The 16,253-nt window shown below is 44.5% G+C and overlaps 1 protein-coding gene across 1 annotated transcript in view; it reads right to left on the bottom strand.

Annotated features, from left to right (window-relative positions):
• GNPTAB (N-acetylglucosamine-1-phosphate transferase, alpha and beta subunits) overlaps window positions 1-16,253 on the bottom strand; it is a 54,419-nt gene that overhangs the window by 36,145 nt on the left and 2,021 nt on the right. The window contains exon 2 of the mRNA XM_004675754.2: window positions 2,230-2,315. Within this exon, the coding sequence (XP_004675811.1) occupies window positions 2,230-2,315 (86 nt within the window). The remainder of the gene's footprint in view (window positions 1-2,229; window positions 2,316-16,253) is intronic.

Below are 16,253 nucleotides of genomic sequence, written 5' to 3'. Positions count from 1 at the left end.
TTTCCCTCCCCCACCCCCGTTTTTGATCCCATTCCCCACTCCGCCCCCACAGAATGTCTCTGGTATATGGTTGTTCATTATTTTTGTATTTTCTCGCCTGGTCCATTATACTCCTGCTAGCAGAGCTATTTTTAAAACGTATCGGACAGAACCCACATAGGCACCCACAACAAGGGAGTGGTGGAACAGGGACATGGTCTTAAGTGAGAAACAAGGTCTTCAGCGAATTGGCAATCTAGAGGGTTTCAGAAAACTGTCAACGGTGCTTACTGACACTATTCTGTTAGGTCTTCTAGTTCTGTGAGAGTAGAGGGAAAGGTGTTGTGGACCTATCCTCAGAGCATATGGAATAATCAGGATGGAGGGAGGCCTGTGGGTATAGTCCCAGACATCCAGACCAAGGTTTTCTGAGAGGTGAACGACTTGTTATCTACTTTGAACATCTCTTGCTCCACATCATGTAGTAGTTAACTGTGTACCTACCCCATCACAGTAAAAAGGAAAATCAAGAGATACTGTAAAAAGAAAATAAATGAAAAAGGACTCCTTTTTTAAAGTTAAAATGACAATGACCAAAAAACTCAAAACCAAAACTTCATTAACAATCATTCCTCTGGGTAAAGGGAATTCAGAAGGGGACAGATTTTACCTTTATTTTTCTGTATTGTTTGAACTATTTTCCACCATAGGTATATACATTGCTTTTATAACATAAAACAGTTATGCTTTATATATAAACAGTTTTATAGATACCAGTCTTACAGATAACTGTTGGAAGTAACAGTTTTATATTGAAGACCAAGAAGAGTGTGACTCAGTTTAGCCGCAAGAAGGGAAGGAGGATGTTGGAAAATACTGTTTCCACTCTGAGGTCTGCCCTGGAAGGGAAGAAAGTCTCCAAAGTAAAGCAAAATTGAAGGAGTCCCAAAGCCTGGCCGCAGCAAGAAGCCCGGCCATGGGGGAACAAAACCCAACTGGTGGGGTGCTTGTTCTGCCCCACAGCTAGGGGGTGAGACGTGGTGGCCAGGACAGGTGAAGGGCGGCTCTCCCTGGCCTCTGTCATGGGAATGGCCCAGGCTATCAGTGATGTCAGCACAACACTCGCCAGGGCTCAAAGTTGATGCAGAGCAGTCACCCTACAGGGGAATGAAATAACCTTTACATCCCGAGACTGGGCCGAGGGCAAAAGGAGAGCCTGTGACCAGAACAGAAGTCCCCTCCTCCCTCATCTGAAACCTTACCAAGGTTTCAGTTACGCACAGTGTTTAACCACATTATTAAAGTACTGTGTACAAAGAGATATTCAGAGAGGGAAAGCCACCAACTTTTATAGTACCATTGTTTTAGTCTGTTAGTTATTATTAATTCTTACTGTGCCCAATTTATAAATTCAACTTTATCACAGTTGTGTATGCTTAAGAAAAACAGCCTAATATAGGGCTCAGTACAATCGCTGTATCCACTGGTGAGGGGGCAATTCTTGGAAAAGATCCTCCAGAAAAAGGGGAGCTATTGTACTCAATATGACGCAAAGCATTTTACTCTTTGAGAATCAGGAGGATTTTTTTTTTTAAAGATTTATTCATATAGAACTGGGGTACAGGCCAGAGATGCGGAGGGTGAGAGGATTCACCAGAGACAGAGTGGGGAGCAGAACAGGCAGATGGACGAAGTACACTGCTGAGGGGAGCAGTGGGCGAGGCAGGAAAGGTCTGTCTCGCCAGGTGGATCTCCTCTGGGGCAGGCGGGAATCGAACTCATGTGGAAGTGTCTTAAGCTTCTCAATGCTGTGCTTTAACCCGCTGCGCCATCAGGGAGGGCCGAGAATCAGGAGGATTTTTATCCATGAGAGGTGGGGATGGACTACAAAGTTCTTTCAGAGGGGAATAATCTTGAATAAATTAAACCGTATCTAAAACTAGGAAAGACCTTTGGGAAGCAGATGTGAGGGATCCCCCATCTGAAGCAAGGGTGAGTTATATATATATATGTATATGTATATGTATATGTATATGTATATATATATATATATATATATATATATATATATATGTATATGTATATGTATATGTATATATGTATCATTGTTCTAAATATATGTAGATATATATATATATATGTATATATGTATCATTGTTCTAAATATATGTAGAGATATATATTTATACATACAATGATTTCATGACCCATCATTTTAATCCCAGTAAATTATTCCAAAATTGATCTCACCGATTCTGAAAGGATTTTCCAGCAATATTGTCTCTGTAGGAGTCAAACAAAACGTGGTATTGATCCCGGCTCCATTCCAGAACCACCTAGAGATAAAGAAAAAGAAAAACTGATTTTTTGCATCAAAGCCTATATGTATGAGGGCCTCCCCAGTAGTAGAAGGGGTTAAGTCTCAGCACTATGAAGCTACCACCAGCCATTGCAGAACGAGTTCAATCCCTGGCCAGGGACAGACCCACATGGTGCAGCAGACTTCTCCTCTCTGGCCCACAGCTCCCTCAGCAGTGTATTTTAGCAGATTTACCTATTCTGCTCCCCACTGCCTCTGGTGAATTCTCTCACCCGCTTCCCGCCACTCTGTCCCCTCCCCACACCATTTTTATATGCATAAATAAATCTTTAAAAAAAAACTAAATGTGTATGACTTTCATTTCATGAAAAACTGTCAACAGAACAGGCAAAGCAATCAAAATTCACCCATTCACTGGGATCAAAAATGGTTGGGGGAGAGAAGCACACTGGACTATGGTGATGAGAAGCCCATGGGGATTACAAGTGAGATGGAAAAAGGCACAAAATGATATAAAAATAAACTATTATTTCATTAAAAAAATATTCACCCATTCACGTGGCACCTGCCATATACCTGAGTGTGCTCCTGGTGCTCAATGAAGAGAAAAGGCTACTCATCAGCGTCAGACAAAGCCATGGAAATAAGAGCTACAGTTCCTGGCTTGGGGCGGGGAAGAGCACAGTGAAGCAAAGAGATCCGAAAAAGCTGTGACACGAGAAGCGGAGGCTAGAAAACAAGCTTGCAGGTAAGGAGAAAGGGACAGCACCCAGAGCGCCCTCAGAGGCTGCTGAGAGCAGCAAGGGCAAGCTGCTTGGGGACAAGTGTCCAGCAGGTTTTGCTGCAGCGCCACTATGCAAAGTGGGCTCATAATGGAAGCGGGGCCGGATTATGACAAGACTTGTAGGCCATGGGCCGTGGCGGCAACAAAGAGCACTGACACGGCTGTATGATCCATCCAGAATGTGGAAAAGACTTTGCACGACACAGAAGAACACAGGTAGTACAGAAGAAACCAACCAGATACAGGGGGTGGAGAGCGTATTACCTACAAGTCATAGGTAACGTTGATGACCTTGCTAAATGTTTCAGGAGAAAAATGGGAGGCTTCAGATAGGTGCCCATGGAGTCTGCATCCCCAATGATAAACCCGTGTGCCCCGTTTCTCTTTCCACCCTCTTCCCCACAAAGCACCCCTCCTCCTTGCCAAGACCCAGTCTCTGTCCATTTGCTCTGTGAATCATCAGCTCTCACATACCAACCTTGCCTACTCTTTTTACTCAACAGAATTCTGCCGTGAGCACACACACACAATCTCACTACTCCAAATTCTCTTCCACAGTCACGTTCTTTAAGGGTCTACTACCCCCCGCCCACCCACGCTCTCACCACGTCAGAGGCCCTACCAAGACATCCACGTTCGAGCCACAGAGGTTTGTCCAATCTGCATCTGACTCCACTGGCGGCAGTTGCCCCCGCCTCCATATTCAACCACTTTCTCGGGGGTCCTAGCACATCACTCTGGCGGCCCCTGTGCCAGCTCGTCCTCTGTCTGCCCTGCACATGTCCTTTCACTCTACCCCTCTACCTGGAATACCTTCCTTCCTACCTAGGCTCCTTGGGCTTCCTAGCCCACCAACCCCAGGGTATGGCCCAGGAAGTGGCCCAGCTATTGCCAGAGGGCTGAGGGAGCCCAGTCACTGAAATTTCACGCCAGCCAACGCAACGGCTGAGAAGGGGGAACACAAGTCCCTTTATTTATTAAAGGGTACAGACCAGAGGTGCCGGGGCGGTGAGAGGAGTCACAGAGGCAGAGTCGGGGTCAGAAGTACACTGCTGAGGGGAGCAGCAGGCGGATCAGGAGAGGCCTGCCTCACCATGTGGGTCACCTCTGGGGCAGGTATCAAACTCATAGTGAAGCAGCTGTGCAGTGCTGTGTCCTAACCGGTTGCACCACCAGGGAGGGCACAGACGAGTCCCTTTAAGGAGACTTCTTGGAAACAGCACCCACCAGCTATGTTTTCATTGGTCAGAACTCAGTTGTGAGACATCTGGCTCCAGAGGAGGCCTGGCGGACCAAACTGTCCAGTTGTTACTGCTTGTGTCTTTTCATGGGGCTCAGGCTTTTTGAGATCTGGCTTCTTCACATCCTCACTTAATTAGAAAGCTTTAAAAATACCATAAACTAAACTAGTAATCCTCTCAATGTTTTTTTAAAAAATTATTTATTTATGCATACAAGAACTGGGGAACACGCGAGTGATGTGGGGCATGAAAGGATTCACCAGAGACAGAGTGGGGAGCAGAACAGGCAATACACTGCTGAGGGGAACAGCAGGTGAGACAGGTGAGGTCTGCTACACATGTGGGTCAGCTCCCTGGCCCTTCAGTGGCTGCAAATAGCTTCATGGTGCTGCATTAACACCCTGCACCACTAGGGAGGCCCCCTCAGTGTTTTTATTTAAAACTGAGATCCTGATGTGCCTGGCACTGGGTTTACAAAGAAAAATAAGCTAAGTTCCCTGACTTCAAGGACTATAGCCTGGCATTTGAATAACAGAGAAGCTGATTGCTGGTGCTAGCCCCAGTGAAGAAGGGAGTATCTGACTCATTCTTAGAACAACCGCAAGGACTTCCAGAGGTGCAATGCTGCAGAGCTTAGTGGTGAACAGCCTGCTGGCAGCTCATGGAGCAGAGTGTGTGTCAGGGGCACCAGCTCTCAGACTGGCTGGGGAGTGAAAGAGAGGGAAAGCATCAAAGAGACTGCTTGCTCTGTTTTCAGTATTTCTAGTATGTGTGACTGCCTCGGCCAGGGGGCACTTAATGATACAGGAGGAATGGGTGTCGTGGGGCTGAGAACTGGTGGGGTTCACTTTAGTCCTGGTACATATAGCTGTTCTAAGTGCACACAATAAATTGGCCTCTAACCCGACGGCAACTCCTACATGGATTTGGCATTACACATAGCACCAAACCCAACGCCAGGCACAGAACTATAAATTGTCGGTTACTTTGCAAAATATAGAATGTTTATCTATTTTCCATAGTACAACTGTATTGACTTGTATCAGCTTATTGGATCAAACAGAAGCGATACCCATCAATATCCCTGTGTAGTTCACAAAGGACATCCAGTTATCTATTCAATTTTGTAATACAAACCATAAAAAGTCAAGTTCAATAAAAATGTTCTTAGCTAGTAAGGCTGCCCAGAAGTGGGGAGAAAACATCAGAGAAGACACTCTCCACTAGTGTCTGAGAGATGCTGACGTTCCTTCCTTCCTTCATCGGATAACTTCATCTCACCATCTCCAAACCGCTTAGGTGTGCCTGAGAGAGCAGCAGCAGCAGGGACCCTTATCCCACCCTTGGAGGGCATTCCTGCTAAGCTGAGTTCTGCACATTTGATCTGAAGGGACATGTTGGGAATAATGGGTGCTGACTCAGGGACATGGTTTTCACCCCTGTTCTGTCACTTTCAGAAGAGATCTTGAGCAGATTATTTAGTCTCTCTGGTATCATAGGTATCTGTCTTGTTATAGGTCAAATCATCTTGGAAACTCCTTCCAGAGCTCGGGGTATAAGATGACTGTGGGTGTACAGCTTTGGGGCTCACCAGGGGACTGGCCTGGTTTCCACCCTGTACGCACCTGCCAACCCCACAAGAACCCTGTGTGTCTTCCCATCCTCAGCCTCCCGTGGACCCTTGGGACCTGATCCTGACCCCATCAACTGCCACTTCACAGTGGTGAGCACACTTAAAACATTACACTGGTAACAGCACCAGGCTCATTCTTAGGAGAGGGCACACGAACTCCTCCCCTCTATACCATTCTCGAGAATTTATTTTTCTCTGCTGTGAGGACAGCCTCTTGGTAAAACTTGAGAATGCTGGGGATGTAAACTGGTCTAGTGCCCATGGAAAGTAGTGTGGACCTTCCTCAAAAGACTAAGACTGGATCAATCATATGACCCAGCAATTCCATTCATAGGTATCTACCCAAGAACATAAAAACACTGATTTGAAAGGAAACCTATATCCCTATATTTACTACAGCACTATTTACAATAGCTAACATACAGAAACCACCCTAGTGTCCACAAACAGATGCGGTATATACACACAATGGAATACTGTACGCCAATGACTGGTATGTCACTGAAAAAAGTTTTTAATAAAAATTAATTTAAAAGCATTTTATCACCTTTAAAACTCCATTTTAAGAATCACAGAATGCCTGGTAGTCAAGATCAGGTGTCAGGCAGTTTTTACAAAATGGCAGCTGAAGCTTGTCTCTATGGGTTGGACTCTGAAGAGAGGAGGTACATACACACACTCACTAAGCACCATCATGCCAGGGGCTCCTCCCCACTGAATCTCCATGACACGCTACCAACTGTAAGAAAGGTACTATGAAGACCTAATTCCCACGGAGAAGTTGCAGGTGCTGAAGCAGTTGTGTGATGAGGCTGGTCTTTCATGCAACCCAACTCCAGAGCCTGTTTCTCTTCATCAAGCCTCTCTTAGCTTCAACAGACCTCCTCTGAGGCTTATTTGCAGAGTTTCTTTGTCAAGAACACATTTATAAAGTCACACGAATTCTGAAACTTGTATGATTATCAACCTTAATTCAATGACCCAGAACTGTTTTCCTGGCATGTCTACAAATGACCACAACTGTGCTTTTCTCAATCTTTTTAGGATGTCTTAACAGTCTTCTAAATGGTGCACATGAATGTCATGTTTTTAAGGATGATAAAATCTTTAAAGTTATAAAACCTGCACATGCTTGGGTTGACCTCAGAACAGGGTCAAAAGCACAATTGTGTTAGAATAAGATGAGCCCAAACTCCTTTGTATGAGGAGGATCCCCAGTTTAGGAAAGGAAGAGAGGTAATTATTAGAAGAACTAGTATCGTGCAAAGAGAAGGTTTACTATCAGAAATATGAGTTTCAACCTGGCACTTATCAATAATGAAATCTAGGGCACTTCTCTATTCCTTATTTCTTCTTTTGTAAAATGAAGATATTAATACCACCTACTTCGCAAGATTTTTCTGATAAGGAGATGAGATGTGCAAATCATACAGGGCTGTACAATGCATAGAAGCAACCTGTTCACACATCACTTAAAGACAGCATTCACAATACCGAAATATAACTAATCTATTTATCGGTCAGTACCTCAAAGCCAGGAACTCAATCTCTTAATTTTATTCTCTTAATTTTACTCTCAGAACCTTTCTCAGATACTTAGCATAAAATCAGTAAGCATTCTAGAATGAATGACTCTGTCTACTAGCTTTACAAGGCAAACATCTCACAAGATGTTTACCTTACCACGCCACAGTTTCCCTCCAGAACTTTCTGTTTTCATCTCCATCCTCAGTCAAGGTAGATGGTAAAGCACAGGGTTATAAAAAGACAACAGCAGGTCTACTCAGTAAACGCACATGTCCCCTTTCTCAGGTTTCCAAGCCCAGAGAGGTGACATGCTACTCTGAGAGACTGGTGCCTCTGCTCTCCAACCTCAAGCAGCTTTCCATACCATGAGAGAGCTTGAAGAGTTTACAATGTTCCTAGATTACAACATGCTCTGCAAGGCTTCTAAAAACAAAGTTACATTTGCATTAGGAGCCTGAGAGACCAAGATAGCTTAAAGATATTCTAGGTTTTATCTTTCCTGCTCACCCTCCTCTTCCTATGATATCAACTGGAAGTCAAATCTGTCATCAGCAGCAATTTCTTATCGCATTGGATGAAACATGCCACTTCTGTCTTATCCTCTCAGACTGCTAAGACAACCCCAGGTGGTGTGCAAACAACACACCACCTTCCTCACAGTTCTGAGACTGGTAAGTCTGAGATCAAAGTGCCAGTGGATCTGGTATCAGCTGAAAGCCCACTTCCCGGCTCATGAGCACTCTCCTCTCACTGTGGCCTCAGATGGCACAGGAGGAAGCCGTCTGGGGTCTCTTTTGATAGGGTCCTTATCCCATTCACCCTCCTAACCTAGTCACCTCCCAGGACCATCACGTTGGGGATAAAATTTCAATGTGTGCATCTAGGGAGAACACAAGTATTCAGTCCACACCATTTCCCAACACAAAGTGGCTAAAATATGAGTGACCAACTTTTGAATTAAGAGTTGAATGGTTATTAAGACCAGCATGATTTCAGAGAAAGGAAATGATCCAAACTAAGGCACATGGCCATTATTCACTCAAACACTAATTAAATCACTTTTCTAGACCATTCCTACACTCCTTGACTCCGAAGAATTACATTATAAAATTTTGGACATTTTAGGGAGCACAGAATGGAAATCATGGTTCTGTCCCCAGGAGTTACTATCCCTGTGAGGGACCGTCATTTACTTGCATGAAATGACCTAGTTGAAAGGTACTGTTTGGCTTTTTAAGGAGCTTAGATTAAAAGAGAATAGTGTCGGGCCCTCCCTGGTGGCGCAGTGGGTTAAAGCACAGCATTGAGAATCTAAAGCCGCTTCTGCATGAGTTCGATTCCTGCCTGCCCTGGAGGTGACCACATGGCGTGGCAGACCTCTCCTGACCCGCCCGCTGCTCCCCTCAGCAGTGTACTTCATCGATCTGCCTGTTCTGTTCCCCACTCTGTCTCTGGTGAAGCCTCTTGCCGCCCCTGAGCTTCTGTACCCCAGTTCTGTATGTACAAATAAATAAATCTTTATAAAAAAAAGAGAGAGAGAGAGAATAGTGTCAACCAAATAAAAAGCAAAAAATAGCACACTGCTAGGGAAAAGGACTAAGAAAGAGTATGACAGAGTAACATTCAGTGACTTACATAAAGATATAATGACTTTACTTATAAAAACAAAAGCTGAAAAATAATTTAAAAGCTAAATGAAGGCTAACTGGGTAAACAAATTCCGGTACACTCACACAAGTATTATGGCATGACAGGATTGCTTTCAAATCATTATTAAATACTTAATAACTTAATTCAGTCCATCAGTGAGTATTATGTAGCACAACTCTAGATTCTGAAGACTTAGTATGACAAATAGAAAGCATGTTCCTTGTGGAATATACAAGCAAGCCTAGGCAAAAAGTCTTAAAGCTAAAAGGGAAACAATTAAGCTAATTATCTAACATGGACCTCAGCAAAATGGCAACACAGGCAAACCCAATCTCTGTGTTCCTGGCAAACATGGAAAACCAGGTGGAAACTGCCCAAACAAGACAAACACTGTTAACAGAATGTTCATGGTAGGAAATGTCAGTAATATGAAAATCCATGGAAACAAAAGTAATGATTAGAAGTCATCAGGGGCCAAAGGGAGACTGAAGAGCTACTGCTTCACAGTTCCAGAGTTTCTGTTTGGGGTGATGAAATCATCTGGAAATAAAGTAGTAGCCTTGCACAATATGTAATTAATGCCCCTGAATTAACTGTATACTTAAAAATTATTACAGTGGCTAAGGGCAAATAATAAATACAGTGATGTTGCAGACTACAAAAATTTGCACCATTTCTATAGGGAAACAATGAACTAGCAGCAGAAGAAATGATGAAAGCAATACCATTCACTGGTAAAGCAAAAAGTGTGAAATACCTAGGAATAAATTTAACCAAGGAAATGAAGGACCTATACAGTAAAAACCATTAAACACTGTTCAGAGAAACTGAAGAAAAAACGAACAAATGTTTGGGACAAATGCAAACTCCGCATCAATGAGTCTGCAAGCGCTAAGTGGCCGCTATGTGCCTCCCCAGCGTTAATCCCTACTATGCCACAGCCCTTTAAGGACTATTTATTGCTCTTAGAAGGTGGACAGTGCCCCTGTCAAACCTCCTTTCACTTTAAAAGGGTGGGAGGCTCCACTGTCTTCCCTCAGCCACCTCCTTCCAAATCAAGCTGAGATGCCACATTTGTCTGCGAAACTTTGCCTGACATTCACGCCTATCTCTTCACCTTAATTTATTACAGTAAGTTCTAAATTTGTCTCCTTGCTTGTCCATCTTCCTGTCTGGACAGTGAGATACACAGAGGGGGGAAAAACAGAACCATCTTTTTCTGCCTCTACTAAGCAGAGGAGTACTGGCCCAAAGAAAACATCTCCATAAGTCTCTGCTGGATACAGAACTTCTTAAAGCTTGATAAAGGGGCTTTAACTGAACTGGAATTAACCAGACAGAAGTGAATGCAATAATGAAGCAGGGAAGGGTGTGTGTGGCATGGGGTAAGGATAAATTAGAACCTAAAAGAAACGATTTCAGGAAGCAAATTTAAAGTGGGTGACATGTTCAATTTCACCGCAGAATGCATTTGTCTCTTGCAGCACAGGCCTGACTTGGTCTGTAAGATTCTGAACGACCATTTTTTTTCCCTACCTAAGTTAGTGCAAGTATGAATCATACAGAGATTGACTAATCATCTGCTAAAGATACTGCATGTACATCACAAGATGGGAACAATCAATTTCAGGGACAGTAGGAAGTTAAAAAGATACTGAGTATATATAACCCATGATAGCTACACTTGCTACATTTTAGAAGGAATAAAAAAGGAAGCCTACATGTGTTATTCTAAATAATAAGGCTGTATTAAATTAAGAAAGTATTGCTGCCTTCTGCTTTCATGTCACTCAGGCCAAGAAATCAAAGTGAACATTTCTATTTTTTCCACTCTGCCTCTAGGAAAGATGAGTAGACCCCTCAGCGTGTCTCAGCCTCAGCCCAGAAGATAGTTCTGCTGCTGCTCTCTTCTTGAGCATCGTGGCCAAGGCAAGAACAGCTCTGGGATGGGACGCGGGCTGCTTAGTATTTACCAAGCACCTTGCACGGCACTACGCAAAAGGCCTGACACATACCGACATCTCATTTAAACCACCTTTCTTCACAAGACTTGATCACAATCAGGTGAGCAATAACAAGTTTGTGTAAGTATTCGCCTAACAAATATTCACTTAGACTCCCAAATAGGGTCTGGGAGAGTAAGTGAATCTGTCTCTCTCACTCACTTCTGTGCCTTACGATGGCAGAGCACTGTTGGCATACAGGGGGACATGATCGCCCTCCCAAACCTCTCAACTGTGTCCACTGCTCTGCAGTGGCCTACCACTGGCTCACCCAGGTCTTCTACTTGCCTGCGGCCATTCTTGCTCCCTCTAACTCAGGATTTCTCACCTCTGGCACTACTGACATTGTGGCTCCTGTGCACAGCAGAATGCTGAGCAACTTCCCTGCCCTCCACCACCCACACACCCGCACATAATACTCTTGAATGCCTCCCACTGTTCTCAGGACAAGCACCCAAATGCTGAACACCTAATTGGCCATGGGCCAGGAGCAGGGCACCACTACCTGCAACATTCTCCCCTAAATCTGCACTTTCCTTGCTGTTCGCACTCCAGTCACCTGGGCCCTTGGTCACCTTTTCAAATGCATCCCAACTTCAACACCTTCACACTGTTTCCATGGCCTGAGCACGCACTCTGGAGTGGATAGTCTCAGGGGCTGTCTTGCACATTACTGCAAATTATAAGGATGTTCAACAGAATCTCTGGCATCAAGCCCACCCCATGCCCCCGTCATGACAACTTACAATGTACCCAGACACTGCCAAATGCCTCTGCAGGACAAAATCGCCTACATTTGGCCCTCCCTGGTGGCGCAATGGGTTAAAGCACTGCACTGAGAAGCTTAAGCCATTTCTGCATGAGTTCAATCCTGCCTTCCCATATAGATCCATATGGCACGGCAGACCTCTCCTGACCAGCCCACTGCTCCCCTCAGCAGTGTACTTCATCGATCTGCCTATTCTGCTCCCCACTCTGTCCCTGGTGAATCCTCTCACCCTCCACATCTCTGGCCTGTACCCCAGTTTTATATGAATAAATAAATAAATCTTTGGGGGAAAAAATCACCTACATTTGAGAACCAATGGCCTAGAACAGAACTGCCCTGTCTCAGTAATTCATACCCTTCAAAGTGGAACTTAAAGTGCATGAAGAGCCTCCCTGACCCAACCACCAAACGAGAAGGGTTCGCACTGCTGATGTCTAGCACAGCACCCTCTTGTCATTACAATTCTTACCATTGTACTTAAGGAGCATTTAATGTCTAAATGCACAACCAGAGTATCAACTCCTTGTCTGCAGGGACTTGTCTGCTTTGTTCACTATGTATGCCCCGGGGGCCAGCCACAGGCTCAACAAAAGTTCTACTAAGCCAGCGAATTAGGTACCCTCCGAGGCACAGAGATTCCCATATAAGAAAGATAACATCACTGTGGGCACTCAGGATGCTGAGCACAGAAATGGCAAGTAAGATTTGCCCGGACCAGCTCAATTAAGGGTACCTGCATTGAGCTGCTATCTGTATAGAAATTTCTTCTGAGGCATCTAAATAACCAGATACCACATTCCAAAGTGATGATGAACCAAGATACAGTTTCCTAATGCAGTGCTTGAAAATTCACACAAATCAAGATGTAAAGGTCCAGGCAGGGTTTGGAAAACTGCTGGGTTTCTGTGAATCTGCTCTACCTCATGGGAAGGGGTGGGAATCTTTCTCACCACCCCAAGTTCAGAAAAGGGGCTCAGTGACCCAGTGAGATCATGCAGGGAGCTCACCTGGGCTCCAGGCAACTGGTCCTGAGAAGCAGGAAGGACTGGCTGGCTACTAGCGCAGAGGGCACGGGAGAGGCTGCTGCTCTGTGGAATCAGCCCGTGCTCCCTCAGCTCAGCCTGACTGGGTTCAAGGCACACTCCCAAATGTAGCAGTGTGGTCCGCTGAATATGTTAACTTGAAGGAATCTGAGAAATCAGCAGATGCTGTCCTTTCCCCAAAGCAGGTCCTCCCGCTGCCTGGAGGAAGGCAGCACTGTCTCTTCAAAGTCAGAGGGGTGGGATGCCAAAGGGAACCTGAGCCCAGAGCTCACGCCCATTCTGCTGTCACATTTCCCCCCACAGGTCCCCTCTTCATCAAAAGTAAGACTCAGGTTTAGGCAGCATGCTAAATTTCATTGACAAAATTCAACAATGTTTAGATATTAATGCCTAAAATGCAACGATCAATTCTAGCATTACTAAATTATGGGTATGCACTGAATCGTTAGTGAAAGACTTCAAGTCCCCACCAGCGGAGTTGTTTATAAATAGGCCCCTAACATACCACCCAAGAATACAAGTTTCCCCGATAAAGTGATTAGTAACAACATGTTAAAAATGGAAACAACTCACTTCTAAAAGGCAACAGGCTAGGGCTAAGAGCTTTCAGTCACGATGTCAATGACAGGCCCAGGAAAGGAAATGGGTTCTGACTCAGGCCAGTGGCTATGACAACTGTTGCTCTGGCTCTTTCGTTAACTGCCTCGTGATTTTCCTCTGGGGAACCCAGCTCAGTGCATGTGTCTCATATGAAACTGAAAGCCCAGCCCCCAACCCTAGCTCTCAGAATGATCCAGGTGGTTAAAGGCAGCCTGACACCGTGAGAATACTCACTCCCTGCCTAGGCAGCCACCCCGGGCCTAGCTGGTGCTAGTGAGAGAGAAACTCTCTTCTTGCTCAGGAGATGGGAGATGGGATGCAGGGGCTGCAGGCAGCAATCTTCACAGGCGGGGGAAGCTTGCTGAGAACTACACCAGCAGAGGTAAACGGGGAGAAAGAAGTGCTATCACTGGAGCAGTTGGTGCAAGCTTGAGGCAACCCTGCCCTCAAGTTTCACCCTGTGCTTTCTAATTACACAAGTCACAAAACTACCTTTCTCCTTCAGCTAGGTCTGAGCTGGGATTCTGTCACTCGCAACCATGTGTTGCTAGCTAATTCCTGCAGCAATTTTCAACCACTAATAATTCAAGTAGGAAAAGTTCCGCCCTCCTTGTAAAAGTCTCCTCTCCCTTAGGACGTTTCAACCTACAATTTTCTTCCCTTCCTCTGATTTTCTAAGCAAAAAAACTAGTCATTCAATTAATTACTCCCTCCACAGTTACTCAGTTTTCATGTATATGGCATGGCTTCATCAGAACTACACAAAAATGACTGAGGATGAGCTACAATTCTTTAATTTTCTGATAGTACCTTCCACCTTAGAGTGCAATTAGACCACTCATGTCTGAGAAATAAAAAGTAACTGCAGATGGTCTGCATGGGAGTAGCCAATTTACCCTTCCTGGAAATGAGCTCCAGAGGATACTGATTAAGATCACCCCAAATTCATGCATCCATCAGCCCAGGATTTATTTAACACCTACTAGGTATTCAGCAGTTTTCCGATACTAAACATACAGCAGGGAATAAGATAAGCCTGTTGAGTTGACAGGTGGCTGTATAGTTCTCCCAAACTCCCCAAAGAGACTGCTTACAAGGGCTGTGTGTGGCCACTGGCATTTCTCCATAGCGCACATTCCATTAACTACATATAGCTCATGCTTTCTCGCGTGAGGCATCTAACACATGTAAATCCACAGAACATTAAAGCTAAAATGAGGGTACTAGAAATCTAGTCTACAAGTCTTAAAACATTATTTTGAATAATGAAAGTTCTGCCTACCCCCAAAAGAAATTCACACAAAACAGGTTAAGTTTGGCTGTTCCTGACCCAGGCAGTTGAGGGAACCACAAGGGTTAATTTCTGCTGGAGTTAGGTAGACCCAGGCCAGTGGTTCCCTTCCCAACTCTCAGACCATGTCCCTTTCACCTGCCTATTCAGAGAACACACTCAATATATCTGCTTAATGAATGCACTTATCCAATACAAACACAGCACTAGGGCCTCTCTGGTGGCGCAGGGGTTAAAGTCTCAGCTATCAAGCTATCACCAGCCACTGAAGTATAAGTCTGATCCCCAACCAGGGAGGGGACCCCCATGGCTCAGCAGAACTCTCCTGTCTCACCCGCTGCTCCCCTCAGTAGTATAAATCAGTGGATCCGCCTTTTCTGCTCCCCATTCTGTCCCTGGTGAATCCTCTTACCCTCCACACCTCTGGCCTATACCCTAGTTCTTGTATGCATAAATAAATAAATCTTTTAAAATGAATAAATAAAATGAAACGTAAACTTCTAATAACTGATGCCTTTTAAGTCACATTCACAATGCAGAGTAGTTAATAAGCAGCTATCTGCTCTCCCTGGTGAAGCAGCGGGTTAAAGCGCAGCACCAAGAAGCTAAAGCGACTTCTGCATGAGTTCGATCACAGCCCAGAGGTGAGGCAGACTTCTCCTGACCTACCTGCTGCTCCCCTCAGCAGTGTACTTCGTCAATCTGCCTGTTCTGCTCCCCACTCTTGTCTTTGGTGAATCCTCTCACCACCCCTGCACCTCTGGCCTGTATCCCAGCTCTGTGTGAATAAATAAATAAATCTTTAAAAAAAAAAGCAGCTATTTTAATTAATTAGGATGTGAAGAAATCTCCCATCCACAATAAGGCACTTGGCCATGCACATGCTCACTGTATTGAGTGTAACACATGAAAGCGAGGACAGCAGGTCGTATATTATCAGATATATACTTTCTCCTTTAAGACTATTTTTTTTAGTCCCTAGAACTAGAAGTGTACATTTGGAAATCATGCCATCTAATCTGTTCCTTAATTAACCGATATTTAGACTGCATACTGTGGCGGTACCTGGCACCACGCTTAGGCCAGGCTTACAGTAAACACACAGCACTTAAAGGGCCTCACAATCCAGCATGGGGCTGGATGTAAATTGAATGTTTCTGTAGCAGTTCTAAACCTTATTATGTTTATTTTAAAATCTTCTGCAACCTCCTACCAAAAAAAAAAAAAAGAAGAAGAAAAGAAAAGAAAAGGAGGCAATTAAAACTTGGAGGTAGATTTCAAACAATTTAAAAGTACAGTTTTCCCTGTCTGGAGGTTCCTCAAACAGCTAAACATGGAGCTTCCCTATGACCCAGCAATCCCACTCCTAGGTATCTACCCAAAAGACACAAAAACACTGACTGAAAAAGATAC

This window comes from Condylura cristata, unplaced genomic scaffold (assembly GCF_000260355.1).
Source record: "Condylura cristata isolate star-nosed mole 26May11 unplaced genomic scaffold, ConCri1.0 scaffold00004, whole genome shotgun sequence".
Lineage (NCBI taxonomy): Eukaryota > Metazoa > Chordata > Mammalia > Eulipotyphla > Talpidae > Condylura > Condylura cristata.
This window is presented reverse-complemented; position numbering and strand designations above follow the sequence as displayed.